Here is a 16,229-nt window from a genome sequence, read left to right as displayed (position 1 = left end):
CATGGGGATACCTACCAATTGCTGATAAATTTCCTCTCCAAATTTCACTAACGACTTCCACGTGGCTGTTGGTTGTGTCAAGCCAGTGCCAATGCCGACCATCTGTGGGTCATAAATCTGACAAGGATGTTAATCGATTTTATGTATGGAAGGTGTTAAGTGACATTTTCCTGAACAATGTCAACTGAGTAACAATATTGTTCTATAAGTCGCAAATAGAAATATACAAAGACATAAAGTTAAGCTCACCCTCCCTGAATTGTCTTACGAGATTTGTTTTTGAAACCAGAATATAATCTCAGAAAACAACTTTGCAAGAATACATCTTTGACAAAAAAATATAAAAAATTTCATAACTCTGAAACGAATTTCTTGACCAAAATAGGAGTCACAATAATAAGTATGGGGGCGCTGAGTTAGAAACGCATTTCAATATCGTTATTGATGATTTAAAATGTCATTTTTAGTCCACAGATGACGATTTGTGTTACACGCGTTTTAATACACAATTCTGTATTTCAGGCTCACAAAACACTAGGTGTAGTATGGAAGATTGATCTTTCGTCTTTACCAGATAAAGGATTAAAAATGGTAAGCATTTTATTCTGTCTGTTACTTTTCTACCCTTTGTTTCGTGTAGCATATATTCAGTATAAACCCAGTAGTCAGGTCGCTTAGGTGAAAGATTAATCGCTTTTTGACAAAAGCATAAAATTGCTATACAGAGAGTTTTATGCCGTCTTTCGAATAACTGTGGGACACACACCACCTGTTTTATTATGAAACTGTAGTTCAATTTTCATTTAAATTTCTAGTCAACCTATTCATCGCCCAATCTACTATGTTAGAGACTTTGCATGTTAGTTTTAACGGGTCTAACGTTAACTTTCAGACTAACGCAAATGGTTTACTTTTTTTCAATACTTCGCTTGTGTGTAGTGGTCTTTAGAGGTGGTGGGAAAACCAGAGAAAACACACGAGGTTGGATAGGCGACCCTTGTCACGTACAACCCGGATAACGAAACCACGCGAGTTGTACAATGACAGACCTTATGATAAGGCGCGCACCAATCGGCCATCCAACCTTCTTCCTAGCGATTGGGGTGGGAGTACTGAAACTATTAAGTCACGAATATACAATATACAACACCTCAAGAGAGGGGTATAGTATGGTTGTTATCAAAGAACAGTAGAATATAATGTCCATGGATTAACTGGCTACATTAGTGGCGAGCGCTCCATGCACCTTCTCTTTAGTCGAAACTTCCCAAGTAGAGACCAGGATTTTGGATACAATGTACTAATTGGGTATATCTCGAAATTGATTTTGATTGACATATTTTGGGGGTTATTACAGATATACACTTTTACTACCAAGTTAATAGGACTGGTGGCACTATATATTTATTTTCTAAAAGACTGTATTGTATATTTCAGATAAATATATTTACTACCAAGTTAAGTGGGTCAACTATAGGTTATGATGTATATGGTTTGTTTACTTTACAGAAATCAAATATTTTGGTGGTACGTCTTTTTAAGTTCATGACTGAGACCCAAACCCATTGCGATTATCTCCACCCATATTTGAGTTATATATAAATATGTTTATTGATCGCTCCAGCCTGCCATAAAGTACTTGTTCTGGCTACCGAGTACAAAATTTTAGAATAATTTAATCCTAATCCCAACCTTGTCCTATTAATTGATTTCTTTCGTAGTAATCTCTGAACGCAGATAAGAGAGAGAGAAATGGGGTTTAACGTCTACTCGACACAAACTAGGTCATTTCGGGACTAACATATGGTTTAATTTTATTTACATAATTCGCTTGCGCGTAGGGGTCTTTAGCAGTGGGAGGAAACCGGAGGACCCGGAGAAAACCCACGAGGTTGGACAGGCGACCCTACTCCTTGTCACGTACAACCGGGGATTCGAAACCACGCCAGTCGACTCAATGACAGACATTATGATACAGCGCGCGCACGCTAACCATTCAGCCATCCAACCCCCAATCTCTGAACGGACAAGTTCATACACATAAGCATTAAAGTCATCAAGAGCCAGTCCCGCAATTGGGACCAATTCAAGCGTTTTTTGTTTATGTTTTCCGAATCGCAAAATTCTACTTGAAAGGAGTTTTTGTTTTATTTTATGAATTTGGCGAACATAGAAGAACTATGATGAAAATAGAAAAGGACGGACAGGAACGGTCAGAAGACTTTGGCCGTTCCTTCCGAAAAGAACTACCTATAGGCAGCTCTGTGTTTCATATATACTCTTCAAAAAAAGTAGAGGATATTGAAATGCAAATACCTATGCAGGTTGTGATATGATAAATAATCATGGACACTTGACATGCTTTGAGAGTATGTTCACAGATGAAGGGGTACCCCACCACTAGACATGTCTGTCAGGGTGTTTTTGTAATACCTGAAGATTTACGGTACACTGCTGTACGATTTTCATTTGGTACACTTTTGAGCTAATCTAGCCTAGTTGGGGGTCATGGCATTTAGGGCGTGGTACCACACCCACCACCAGAAATCCGGCAGACTTACATTCTGATGATACCAGATATACATACATTGATACCATATAGGAGAAAATTGGCACACTTTTCAGCTAGGTTGATCCCCTCGGCTCCCGGTCTATAGGGCCACTACACAAGCCAACAATCGATACATTCGTACACAGGTCCTGCGAAATCGAGGACAAGCGGTCAATCAGCTTTATGTAAACTTGTACCAAGTTACAGGAATTGAGTTACACCCCAAACGATTAGAAATCGACTACATGCAGCCCATTTGCATGCGCGACGACCGCGTGTTGTGCCTACATTAACTCGCCAGCACATGGCAAACAGGCGTGAATGGTGTCGGCAGCGTAGAAATTGGGGTAATTGTCGATGGATGCGTGTAATGTTCTCAGATGAGGAGGCGTGTAAATGAGTGTCATGCTAACGTTAACGTCAGACAGTGTGACAGATTCGGGCGTGGGTCTGTTATGGTGTGGGGAGGAATCACCATGACTGGCAGAAAGGACTTGCATATTGATCAAGGAAGGGTCACTGGTGTGTACTACCTTGACCACATCCTGGCACCGATAGTTCTGCCCTTTGCTCAACGTGCAGGTCGACGTTTCATCTTTCAAGATGATAATGCCCGTGCCCACCGCGCTCGTGTCGTGAATGGACGATTGATTAGGAGCATGCCACGACGAATTGCTGAATTCTGAGTGGAGCAATTACACATTATTAAGACAAAAATCAAAAACGTCTATTTTCACTTTTGACTGTATCTCTTTGCGAGTGAAATGGGACCGTCAGATAAGCCGCCCATATGAACTGTTTATGTTCATGTGTAGGCAATTGGCCGGCTATTAACATACACTGGTTGCCTCTAATAAAAAAAGCAGTGCATTTCCACAGTTTTGTATTATTTCTAATTATCCCCTACTGTTTTTGAAGAGTATATTTGGTATAATTGCATCAGGAAATGTCACTTAAATCCGAACCTTCGACAACACAGATTATCCGTTTAATATTTTCTGTATTTCAGCTATTTGGTACAATTCTGACATATTTTATTGTAGCAGTACAGTTTAAACCTGACGGAACTGGAGAAAAGTGTTTGGAGATTCTGAAAAACATAACATCTTACTGATGAATAATAATTTGAGTTACTTACTGCCTATCCCCGGATTCACTTGATTTGATGAAAGTTTACTCACAATAGATTATTTATTTCTATTTGATCCATTTTGGCATTTTTTGAAATATTATCTGGATTTTCGCCCTTAATTTTTAACGTTCTCTCTGGGGTGGTCTGAAACGCAAGTTCATAGCCCGATCCACATCCTCAGTTTAGACGATCTAGTTTTCTTATTGTTTTCCGTTGGTAATTATTCAATTTAATTGTCTATTTTTAATTATGTTATGTAGCTCATATTTTCATTCATATTTATATTGTAATTGTATTTTTGTACATCCGTCTTTACACGCGCTGTCGTTGGCTTGCTGTCTATTGGCTGCACGTGCATATGATTGGCAGGAATAGTAGGTGTGACTTATATCACGTGGTTACGTCACGTGGTCATGGGTATAGTACCTTGTCTTGACCAGTAGCTATGGAGTTGAGTCAAGACAGAGACCATTTCTCAAGTTGATTTCACTGACGAGTTTGACCCCGACTTACAGGGAGCGTTATAGGGAGTCTTTTGGAGCGTTATAGAGAGCCCGTTAACTAGCGTTACAGAGAGTCCTTTTATAGGAGCGTTCGGATAGAGTTCTGAGGAGAGCGCCATTTTGAGAGCCGTTGGTAGGAGCGCGATACGAGAGCCCGACAAGCGTGAGACGGAGTTGGCCGTATAATAAAGAGAGTTGCTGATAATCTGGTTTTAGTCTTTCTGAGCCAGCTGCCTGGTTGGCTACTCCAATATCTTTTCAGTAGTGAACCCTCAACGGAACAAACGGATAGAATCGGGTCCACTCTACCACAGTAATCCGCTCTAATCAGAGATCAAGTTCGTTACATATCTTTCTTGCATTTTTTCTATGTTTTATAACTGGCCCCGGATCAAATGGCTTGATTCGAAATATACTTGCAGTGTTTTGTCCGCAGGATTGTGTTCTAGGTTTATTTTTCACGGGGTGCGGTCCCTTCTGTATTTACTTTCGTAATGAACGTGTGTTTTCACGAGTTTGTTTTCTGGGTTTCTACAATGTGCTAAGAAGGATACTTTGTACCGACAGCAGCTTCTCCGCACACACATCATTGAACTCAAATCACCAAGGGTACTTTTATGTATATGCCAACACGTAGCCCCATTTTTGTGAAATAAGCTTCCTCTATACCTGAAAAGCAAAGAATATTTCAGAATTGAGAAATCAAATTAAAACTGAATTATTCAAAGAATATTTTATTTATTATAACATTCGTCCCTGTATCTTTGCCGTGATTCTGATTTTGGGTGTGATATTTTATCTTTTATATCTCTATAATTGTAAACTGCCACGGAGAAGATACTGACTGGATTTTAGGCGTTATATAAGTTAATTACATTATTAGTATTATTATATCTGATCAAATTCCTAAACACGACCCTACATTATCCGTATGTTGAATGTAATTATTGTTTAAAAGCGATATTAAGTAAATGCAAACAAGAATAATTTGTGGTCATAAATCAGCTTCTATAGTCATTTTTAATTTAAACATGATAATAATTAAGCTCTGGTATTTACCATCTTCTTGAATGACGACAGCTTATCTATAAATGACTTCATTTGCTGTAATTAGACGTAATTTTGGTAGTCAGCCAATTTAAGAATTCAGACATACGACTTATAAAGAAGTTTGGCGGTTTGTAAGATTCAATAAATTTGTAGATGACCATAATAAAGCAGGTTTTAACTCTGTGCATAGGCTCAACATGGTTGGGTTTTTTTGTATAAATAAATACGAATATTGCCACTTTCAAGGAGCTAAATGTAAAATGTGTGTATATGTTACGGCAGAAGTCCTTATTTGCATCAATATTCGATCCGTGTCCATAAATTAGACGATGCAGAATCCTAGTGCATAATTTGTACTAAACGTAACCATGTAAACTCCATAATGGCTGCCGTTTGAGCAGTAAAACGCAAACGCAACGATGAATAACGTCCCGAAGTCCCCTCACAAGTTGTAAGTGGATTTTATATTGTTGTAAATATGCTATAAGAAGTGGTAGATTATTTTTATGTCAAATTCGTGTATTGCTAACGTATGTATATGATGATTTTAGGCATTTAAAAGTTATGTCTGTCGCGCACATGGTTTTGTAAGATTTGGCGACTTGCCAAATGAGTAAGACAGAGGTCTTTTGATGTTAGGATAATGTAATTCCATTAGGCCAAAAGCTTTGGTTATCAGTTAAGTTTATATCTTTGACTTACATTATTCATTGTATAATAGTATTGTAATTCGCTGTTATTTTTATAATTTCAGTGAAACCGCATGTTCGTTTGTTGACACCGCGTTTGTTTGCTGAAGTGAAACTTAGGTTCTTTTGTTGATTGAACCGCAAGTTCGTTTGTTGAATTGTTCTACTTATGTTCACTTCGCTCAGTTTATAATGGGCATTGAATTGTTTAAGCCTTCTACAATATGTGTTATTAACGAATAATGTTGACATGTATTTCAACGGCAATCAACGCAACGTAATGATGTAACGTCCATTCCTGTATTTAACGCAGTGTTCATTCCTGTATGTATTTAACGCAACGTACCGATGTAATAAACGTAAAGTAATAAACCTATTCACAAACTGAATGCGTGTTTGACTTAGGGGGACAACGCAACGGGATTGCTTCTGCAAGTCACTATTGACTGTAGTTGCCTTCTACAATTTACATTCAGTCGTTTCGGTTTTTACTCTAATTCCAAATCAGTTATGTTCAGAGAAATTGCAATCTCTAATGTCTAGTAACTCAAGTCTACACAGATAGTATTTACTGCGCATGATCTCGAGATAAGAATATGGCGTCACCGTTTCACATGACTTGTGGAATATGTCCCTTGTTACAAATGGCACTGAAACGCATTATGGTACACGATTCGTGTACCAAAGCTCATCTTTTCCCGGTGAGATCACATCATCATCAATGTTGATTGAAATTGACAAATAATTCGTGTTTTCAATGTCGAAGATTTTGGATGATATTGAGTTAGACACTTAGCTACTTTAAACCTATAAACCTGAATAAACAGTAATCTATAACCTGATGCCATTAATTATTGTGATAGTGTTTCAGTGGAATGTTATAATAATTTTATCTATTCGACTATTCCATGACACAAGAGGCCATTATCGTGTAACTGTACACAAAGTTTACGGTGTGTTTCAAACAGTGGTCAAACTGTAGTCAATTTAGATGATTATTTTCTGTTTTTGCTAGACAGTCTAGTTCGTTTCCAGTATATGGTCTCCAAATTGGAGTTTCTAATCTTTATTGGTAGCCGTTGCCAAATACCTATTTTTAGAACAACTTCGATAAAAAAAAAAGGTCAACATGAAGGACGCCAGGACAATTACGGAAGTGAAAGAAATCAACATGAATGCAACCGGGACAACATCCGTAACTGAACGTATATTTAATACCCTCGATGTATCTTTTATGATGTCTGGAACATATATGGCAACTATGAAGAATACCCGATCCAAGTTACATCTGATGTACTGCGTGCTTGTCACTTGCGTTGCGTTATTTCATGCTTGTAGAACTGTTAGCTTTTTTCTGCAACCTGCGACATTACAAGACTACCTTGCCTCTCATATCGCCGTTGGTTGCTTACAACTTAGTGTTGTATTTTTGAATCTTGTCTACTGGTTCGATTTCCACACAAATTACAGGTTTCTGAAGGAGGAGTTTTTACGTTACGGAATTAACTACGGGTTGCCAGAATCCATCCAGAAGAGACCAAGAATAATAAAATATATCACGACCAGTCTTGTAGCTTGGATACTGACAGTATCAGTCGGTTTTATAGTTTTATCATTTTATAACGTACCAGAATTGAAAATATACTACTTTCCCTTTGATGGTTTGTCTGGATGGAAATTAGTCGCCGGTATTTTTTTCATCACATTGTCATCGATTCCATCATTGATCCGGGTTTCGACAATAGCCTTGCTCTTTATGTTTTGTACTTATGTTGTAATCAAGGAATATGAAAGAAATTTTGAATTAACAAAATCAAACGTCGAACAAATGACTGTTATAAAATTGAACATGATCATAAAGCAGCATGAAGCAGTCTGTGATCTCTTGACAGCAGTTAACCAGATTATGAAACACTTTTTGGCTGGAAGTATTGTATTTTCCTTTCCAGTTCATTGTTTCCTGTGGGTTACATTAACCAATTATTCATCACTGTCGGCTACATATTTCGCTATAATATCGCTATGGGCTATGTTGATTTTTTTATCCACCTTTGGTGAATATTTCATTGCAGCACACGTTAATACAACGGTGAGTTATTATGTGTTACATAGTTGTCTAATGCCGTGTCGACTTTTTTTCAGAAAGTCAAAAAATTATCGCACTTCGGAACATGACCAAGACAAAAGGCCTGGAATTGAGAATGTCTCGTCGTTCGGATGGTACGAAACACCGAGGTTCCTGTACACGTTGGCATGCACGTAAAATAATCATTGGCAGTTAGAAATAAGAGTAGGTCGTAGCTCCGCCGAACAGTCACATTTTTCCTCATTGCACACTGTATGGCGTATGCCGTTCTTCATTAGCCCAGTTGGTGCAGTAAAGTAGGACGTTAATCCCCATTTCCCCCCATTTCATTTTGTCACAAGTTGCCTGCATAACCTAAAGGTTTTCTCTTCCCGTCGGTTCTTCTACCCTCCCTTCTGTTTTAAGTGAATTATTGTCACGAATTGAAGTTTGGCGAAGTGTAAACCGGTTGTTTTGGTAAGAATAAATTCTGGAGACCCGTATGCTTGTGATCAAAGCTTATATAACATCGCTTATACAAGTACACAACGACAAAAGTTAGTTTCATCCCGTTCATCCTGTTTTTTTTCAACGGGGTTAGGTGTGGAAACGAGTATACAACCTTAGAAAAAAAGTTGTTCGGAAGAATACGTCTGTAAAACATAAGAAAATTCAAAATTCGGAAAATAATTGAAATGTATTTGCGCCTAAAAGCCGAGGTATCAGAAACCTGTCATTTAAACATCGTGATCGAGTCCAAAGCCAGTAAACCATTAAAGACGTGTTTGGGTAATTGTTTGTATTACACGCGTTTTAGTACAGAATTCTAAATTTCAGGCTCACAAAACATTAGGTGAAGTATGGAAAATTGATCGTTCGACTTTACCAGAAACAGGATTAAAAATGGTGAGCATTCTCTTTTGTCTATTAGTTAAATCTCTATAGATTAACCAAGGGGTTAGTGAAGTAGAACGGAATGAGATCACTGCGGATACCGAGGATGCTCAATCTGAGGAACAGGTGTTTTAGAATGAAATAAGTAATAATAGATATAAAGGCGTAGACAACAGTCTTGAATAAAATGCACTAAAGTCATAAGTTTGGACATTGATTTTAATTGCAATATTAATCGACGGTACTATATTTTCTTTGCTGTCAGATTCTATGTTCAGATAGATGTATGTTCACTCCTAAGTTGAGTAGGTCAACAATAGAACTGATTGTATTATATTGTATATTACAGATAAATATATTTACTACCAAGTTAAGTGGATCAACAATAGGTTATGATATATATGGTTTCTTTACGTTACAGAAATCCAGTATATTAGCGGTACGTCTTTTTATGTTCACGACTGAGGCCCAAACCCACCGAGATTATCTCCCAAAAAACACTTACAATAATAATAATAATAATATATATTTTTTATAGACCGTTACACACCAATTGTCTCAACCGTCCTTTCATGGGCGTACTACACATTGTATATACATAATAATAAATAAATAAAAACTATCAATAATTGGTAAAAAAAATTTAAAAAAAATGGCCGTCTGTGTTTAATATTTGAGGGTTTTTTTCATATATATATATATATATATATATATATATATATATATATTAATTGATCGCTCCAGCCTGCCATAATGTACTTGTTCTGACTACCGAATACATTTTGGAATAATCTAACCCTAATCCCAACATATAACGACACATATTATCCTATTAATTAATTCGTTTAGGAAAGGTCTCTGACTATTAATGTGTTGTGTACGTCGTATAAATGGTACAGTTGCGTCAGGAAATGTATCTTAAATCTTAATTACTACGATTTAGATTATCTGTTTAATATTTTCTTTATTTCAGCTATTTGGTACAATTCTGACATATTTTATTGTAGCAGTACAGTTTAAACCTGACGGAACTGGAGAAAAGTGTTTGGAGATTCTGAAAAACATTACATCTAACTGACGAGTAATAATTCGAGTTGCTTGCTGCTTATTATAATAATGATAACACTAAATATATGCTGATAGCGGTACAAAAAGTCTGATGACATTATGGTTTGTGCTATAACCGTTTTATGTCTCGTAGTATTCTTTAAACAGGTGTGTTTTTAATAAACTCTTGATTTGCAATAAAGTTGGTGCATCTTTAATATCTAATGGTAGTTTATTCCAAAATGATGCTGAGTTATACTGGAAAGATCACTGTCCAAATAATCTTAATTTGACTTTTGCGACACAAACTAAGTTTTGGTTATACTGGAAAAATCGCTGTCCAAATAATCTTAATTTGACTTTTGGGACACAAACTAAGTTTTGGTTAGCCGATCCATTCACTCGATTTTATGAAAGTTTTGTATGTTTTACTCATAATACATTTGATCCATTTTGGCATTTTTTTCAAAATACTGGATTATCGCCCTTACTTTTAATTTTTTAAAACTTATGACATTTAGCAGACGACCACCATCGAGACCGGCCCTATTTTTCTATCGCTTCTTTCTTGTATTTGTTCAATGGTTTATTGTTTTGGGGTATTTTTGTTTCATTTTGAGTGAAACAAATACCATAACAGGCCCGGACTGTCCAACAAAGGTTAAGCTTAAAGCTTTCAATGTGAGTAAATAGCTTTCAAATTCTGCTAGTATTTGCAGAACTGTGTGTTGAAGCACATTGTTTTTGTAAGTTTTGTAACACGGTTGTAGAGAGCCTATAATAAAAGGGAAATGAAATGAAATGGAGTTTAACGTCCTACTGTTCTGCTCCTAAACTGGGCTAATGAAGACGGGCATACGCCATACAGTGTGCTGTGAGGGAAATTTTGCCCGGGCAGCGGCGCTACGGCCTACACTTATATCGAATTCCAACTGCCAAGGGATCTTTTACGTGCACGCCAATGTGTACACGGGACCTCGGTTTTTCGTCCCATTCGAACGACTAGACAGCTGTCCTTGTCAGGCCCTCCATCCAGCATCACTGACAAGGGGAAACCACGCCGGAAAATCTGGATGAACTTTCTCGGCCAATGCAGGGATCGAACACCCGACCTCCAGGCTAGCGAGCCAGCGTCTTACCCACTTAGCCACGTGATCCCCTATAATAAAAGGGAACATCTATACTAATATTTGTGACCGTCGTTTGTGTTTAAAAGTTGATGGCTACACCAGGGCTGTCCCGCGGCTAAAGTTTATAGATAGCGGTAGCTCGGACCGGGGAGTAGCATAGTCATTGTGGGGATGGCCTATCACTTCCGGTTTCGGAGTTACAGGCACCATCCGTTCTTTTGTCTATGGTGTCATTTCACTCACTGGGGAAACAATTAATATAGTAATTCAACATAGATTCACACGAAAAACATGTATTATTTATTAAGTTGGGGAGAATGTGTAACACCATAAATACTGATATTTATCTAGTTTTAGCTAGTGTATCAGTTAGTAAAAATCCATTATGTAAGAGATAAATCTGCCTATTGTTGATCTTTTTTTTTGGACTGTACACCAAGAATTCTGGTTCGGTCCCGTTATTGGCCGAGAAAGTTACTAGGGATTTGTACAGCGCGGGTTCCCTTTGTCAGAGGTGCTTGACAGAAGGCCTGGAAAGGACAGTGGCAAGTCGTTCGCATGGGTGGAAGAACGAGGCCTCGCCTATACGTTGGCGTGCACGGAAAAGAATCCCTGACTGTTGGAATTCGATATAAGAGTAGGCCGTGGCCCCGCTGTCTGGGCAAAATTCTCCAGTCGGTGCAGATAAGTAGGACATTAGTATAATGGGTCTAGTTAAATGTATAATCCCCGTCACTTTTTGAATCTCCTGAACCGATTTGAACCAAAATTTTTAGTTATTTTACTTGGTTTGGACGTATTCAAATGAAATTGATTTGCTACATCAAGGTGCACCTTAAAGGGGTACATTTATACGTTTATGCTGGATGGTCACAACAGACGTGCAGGTGTGGTTTCGACCCCTATTGTGGTTGTATGTAGCGCCTTCTCATCCTCGTGAATTTACTCCGGGTTTCTTACACAGGAAAGACATTTTGCTAAGACAATACAACTGCAAATATAATAACGTGTCTGCGATATTACCCTCGGTGGAAGCGGACATCAAACTCCACGAAAAACATTTTTTTTTTTCAAATCTACGTGTTCAACAACATTTGGCAGTTGCTTGGATGGTGCTTATCCTTGAACCCGCGTGTGCCTTAATTACATGCAATACTCTCGATAAGAGGAAAAGGCCATTAACAACCTTAAAGCGAAATGTCTAGCCGCCTGGAATGAAACTGTTGCTATTATCAAATAAATTGATCAAATGTAAAGAGGTTGTTGAATTATATTCTATGACATAATAATGTGTCACCAAAGTCGAAATTACTCAACTTGTCATCAACATACTTTATGAATTTGGTTCTAATCCTTAAGTCAAATACAAAATTATTTCCAGTTCCAGGTTTCCAATGGATTCAAAAGTAAATGCGCTTTTCAAAGGTTTTAAAAAGGAAAAAAAGATTTAAGAAACAACTTATCTGAACAATAGAATTGTTAATAAATCCAATAACTGATCCCCAAATTCCTAAAATACTTGGACCCAAACTTTGCGGTTGAAATAGGGTACAAGTGTACTTCTTGTATAATTTCTTGAATGTCCGTGGATACATGAATTAAAACAAAACTCTTGTTGGTTGTTGATATTTCTATATTATTTGGTTAAAAATTATTCATTATAAAATACAGTCGGTATCCCCTTTCTACTACACTAACCCTTGGGTCTATTCACAGAGTAGACAACTAGTAAAATTATCTGCCCTTTATGATAGTGCTGTTGTTATCGACCAATCAAACAATTCCATAAATATTTAAGTATTTGGCAATGGGAAGTAACTCCATAAACTACAGCACACGTAAAGTAAGTCTTGCTATAAATGCTTAATACAAGATAAGCTCCAGTATGACTATGTCAATTGACATAAAGTATGTCTCCAAATATACAACAGGCACACTCCTTTAAGATCCAAGTGTTCGCTGGTTATTGATTCAGAAATGTGTCCGAGTAACAGTTTCTTCATAGCACACTGTATGGTGTATGTCCGTCTTTAAAAGTCCTGGCGGTGCAGAGCAGTAGAGCCTAAAGCCCCGTTTTACTCCATTTTTCATTACTTTTCAAGCACGTCATAATGCTTTCGTTATAGAGTATCACGGTACATAGGTCGTTAAACCCCATTTCGTTTCATTTCACGACCCCTGTATCACTTATCCAATCAGAACTTCCAGGTTGTGTACCTATTTTAAATAGATCATTTAACTCTGGAACACTGTGTTGTTATACATCTTTATAACATCCATGCAAAGGTTATACAGGAAACTATACATACAACTATGACATTAAATACATTCCCAATCGGAAATCTACATGATGATCTTCTCGGCATCTAAGCCGAGGTGGCTGAGGCATGTCTCTCTAAGAACCACACATGATGACTGTGTGTGGCTTAAGCGCCTATGTGCCGCTCTAGGAACGCCGATTGGTGTCTGTATCCCGGATTCTAAGACAAGGGGGCTGTGGGGACGTTTTTCTGAGAATACCAATTTATGTCTGTATCCCTGCCCCTAAGCCGAGGTGGCTATACGTCGCTTTAAGTATGCCGAATGCGGTTTGTATCCCGGCCTCTAAGCCGGGGAGGCTGTGGGAACACCTTCCGGGAATACCAAATCGTGTCCCTAGGAACACTGCATCTTGCCTCTATCCCAGTCGCAAGTCGAAGAGGCTGTGTGCATGCCTTCTGAAGACCCTACATGATGTATGAAGCAAATTAAATCACACTCTTTAAGGTATATGAAACGTTTAGATACGGCATCTATTAGGGCGGGTCATTACCATATTCACGTAAGTGTTTCATTTGGCACTCTGCCACACCAACCTTATTTTATTTAATTGGACCAATCTGTACACCAAGTGGCTGGACAACCGTAACCTACCTCCAGAAATGAATGGTGGCAGAACTGTCAGTGAGTTAGTATAAGAAAGTTGTAGAATAATGCAAGGCACCTCATTAGTAAAAATCTACCCGTCACCCATTAGTTTACAGATGTCCTTATATTGAACGGGGCACCGTTCATAGAACTAAAATAACCAATATAAACAAATATAGACATATAGTATTACAATGCGGGAACCTTTAAATAACACTTATTATATTATGGCGGGATTTAAGGGCCAAAACTAAATGTATGTATGTTGAAAGTGTTATAATACATCATAGAAAATACCTAATACCTAAGATACAAAATACATGTCATTATACTTAAAATGATGAATACATAATACCGTTAAAGTAAAAGTCAAATTACAAATGTTTTTTGAAAAAATCCCACTACAAACAACAAAAGCTATTCACATATACACTTCAACAAAGCAACTTTGTCAATTGACATTTGTCTTTTGTCGCATCGTGAGTTCTTGCGGTCAACGCCAACGGTCGTCGAATGAACGTAAAATTTTTAAAATGAACGCTCCCATGAAGGAAAGATAACTCGATAATTTCCGGAATCAAAATCGGCCGTCTGCTACAAGCTTGTCGTCGTCTGCTTAGTGACTTTGAGAATAGATATTTGTAAGTTTTATTTACCTAATTAAATTTAGTCTAAATCCACCCGAAAGTGATGTTTGAAAGTATAACTCTATCAGAAACATCGTTAAATAAAGGAATCATCTATCTCAGTATCTGTAAACCTAATTTGCCTAAATTTCTTTTCTAGTTTCTACTTCCAGGCCTAGTACTTTTACTTTTTTTTTAGTTGAAACTCCAATGTGATCATAACATTATATTCAACAGACACATATTTTTATTTCAGGTAAAACTGTGTCATGTCAGATTAGCTGCATCGTTGCACTGCAGAGGAAGTAGCTAGTAAGTTGAGCAGCTCTGTCAGCAGAACATCAGGAGGCTCTTTGCACCCTACAGAAAGGGGTCTCGTACAAATCAGAGACCCTTCATTCAACAAAAATGATCGCACAAATACATGTGTTTGGCAGATCAAAACCAGGTAATCAATGACCATGTATTAGAATCTAATGAAGAGTAGGTACTCATCTGTTGAAATTTTTTTTGAAAATTTCGATCAAGGAGCACATTTAGGGTTGCTGTTCTGTGCAGAAAATTGTGTATGTTAATGTAGTCTATATGATGAATATGGATAGGCCTTCATATGTTGTTCTGAATCTAAAGTCTTAGCAAGATTTACCCAAATCGACCAAAATCTACCCAAATTCACCTTTATTTTTATAAACTCGTGTAATAATAATTTAGGCCTATGTCTATAATTTAGGAAAATTGGCATTTTTAATTTAAAGTCCTTAAATATTTTGGATTCTAAAACGTCCTTCAAAATGCCATTTCCAAGGAAGCGATTAAAGTGCAACAACAAGTGGTTACAGCATCCAAACTTCCTTCAAAATCGCATTTTGAGGGGCATTTTGACTCACAAATGTTACGATTCTAAATTAAAAATGACAATTTGGCATAAAGAACTTTATATTATCAAATATCAAAATAAATTATTGTCTTATAATGGTGGATTTGGATAAATCGTGCTACCCGTTGTAATGTTCAAAAATTTGATTTAAATTGCATACTTTGAGATACATATTTTTGATAGAAATATTTATGTTTTAGGATTACATCCCAAGTAAACAATCCAAAAAAAACTTTTAATGGCCGGCCTAGTCGAAAAAAGATTGGTAATAGAAAAAATACTGATCCACTCTATTTAGAAATGGTTCTCATGGATTCCTATTCAAAATTAAAAGAAGGTGGTGGGTATGATCTCCTCAGATCATGTAATCGCTTCTGCTTGTGGTTCATACCCTTGCTTTGGAATGGATATACCAGTGAATTTTTGACTGACTCGTAGTCTTGGCCCTGGTCGGGATAATCTAGACTACTTTTTTACGAAACATAACAGAAAGCTAGAACAAGAAATTGAATTTAGAAATAAGCACGTTAGGTAGCTCAACAATCGTTTTAAGAAGCTTGTAAAAGTAAAATGAAACTACTGCTAGTATCATGTTCCTGTCTAACCCGAGTGTTTCAGAGATATTATTTGTACTAAACCAAAAGATGCCGCTCTTAACGGTACAGTTAATGGTAAAGCGATTTAAAAAATGAAACGAACGTAATTTCTAAATCTGCTGAAATAACCAAGAAGCTTAATTTTACTGCTATTCAAAATCG

At 37.2% G+C, this 16,229-nt stretch overlaps 1 protein-coding gene and 1 long non-coding RNA gene across 2 annotated transcripts; both read left to right on the top strand.

Moving 5' to 3' along the window:
* The first annotated feature begins 527 nt into the window (after positions 1-527).
* On the top strand, positions 528-3,701 carry LOC126825298 (uncharacterized). The gene is made up of 3 exons (XR_007681875.1): positions 528-591; positions 1,438-1,527; positions 3,561-3,701. It is a non-coding gene; the product is annotated as an uncharacterized LOC126825298 (long non-coding RNA).
* Positions 3,702-6,903: 3,202 nt separating this feature from the next.
* Positions 6,904-10,083, top strand: LOC126825296 (uncharacterized). The gene is made up of 4 exons (XM_056102048.1): positions 6,904-8,014; positions 8,828-8,896; positions 9,234-9,323; positions 9,858-10,083. The coding sequence occupies exons 1-4, from the start codon at positions 7,055-7,057 to the stop codon at positions 9,960-9,962; spliced, it is 1,224 nt and encodes a 407-aa protein (XP_055958023.1). The 5' UTR covers positions 6,904-7,054; the 3' UTR covers positions 9,963-10,083.
* Positions 10,084-16,229: the final 6,146 nt, after the last annotated feature.

The sequence above is a fragment of the Patella vulgata genome, chromosome 6, assembly GCF_932274485.2.
Source record: "Patella vulgata chromosome 6, xgPatVulg1.2, whole genome shotgun sequence".
NCBI lineage: Eukaryota > Metazoa > Mollusca > Gastropoda > Patellidae > Patella > Patella vulgata.
The sequence above is the reverse complement of the archived record's forward strand: the minus strand, read 5'-3'. Positions and strand labels throughout refer to the sequence as shown.

Bases quoted from the DNA above. Each gene is read 5' to 3' on its own strand.
- LOC126825296 (XM_056102048.1), top strand. From the start codon at position 7,055: ATGAAGGACGCCAGGACAATTACGGAAGTGAAAGAAATCAACATGAAT. The intron at 8,015-8,827 runs GTGAGTTATTAT...TCTAAATTTCAG, and splicing joins CAGCACACGTTAATACAACG to GCTCACAAAACATTAGGTGA. The intron at 9,324-9,857 runs GTACGTCTTTTT...TCTTTATTTCAG, and splicing joins AGAAATCCAGTATATTAGCG to CTATTTGGTACAATTCTGAC.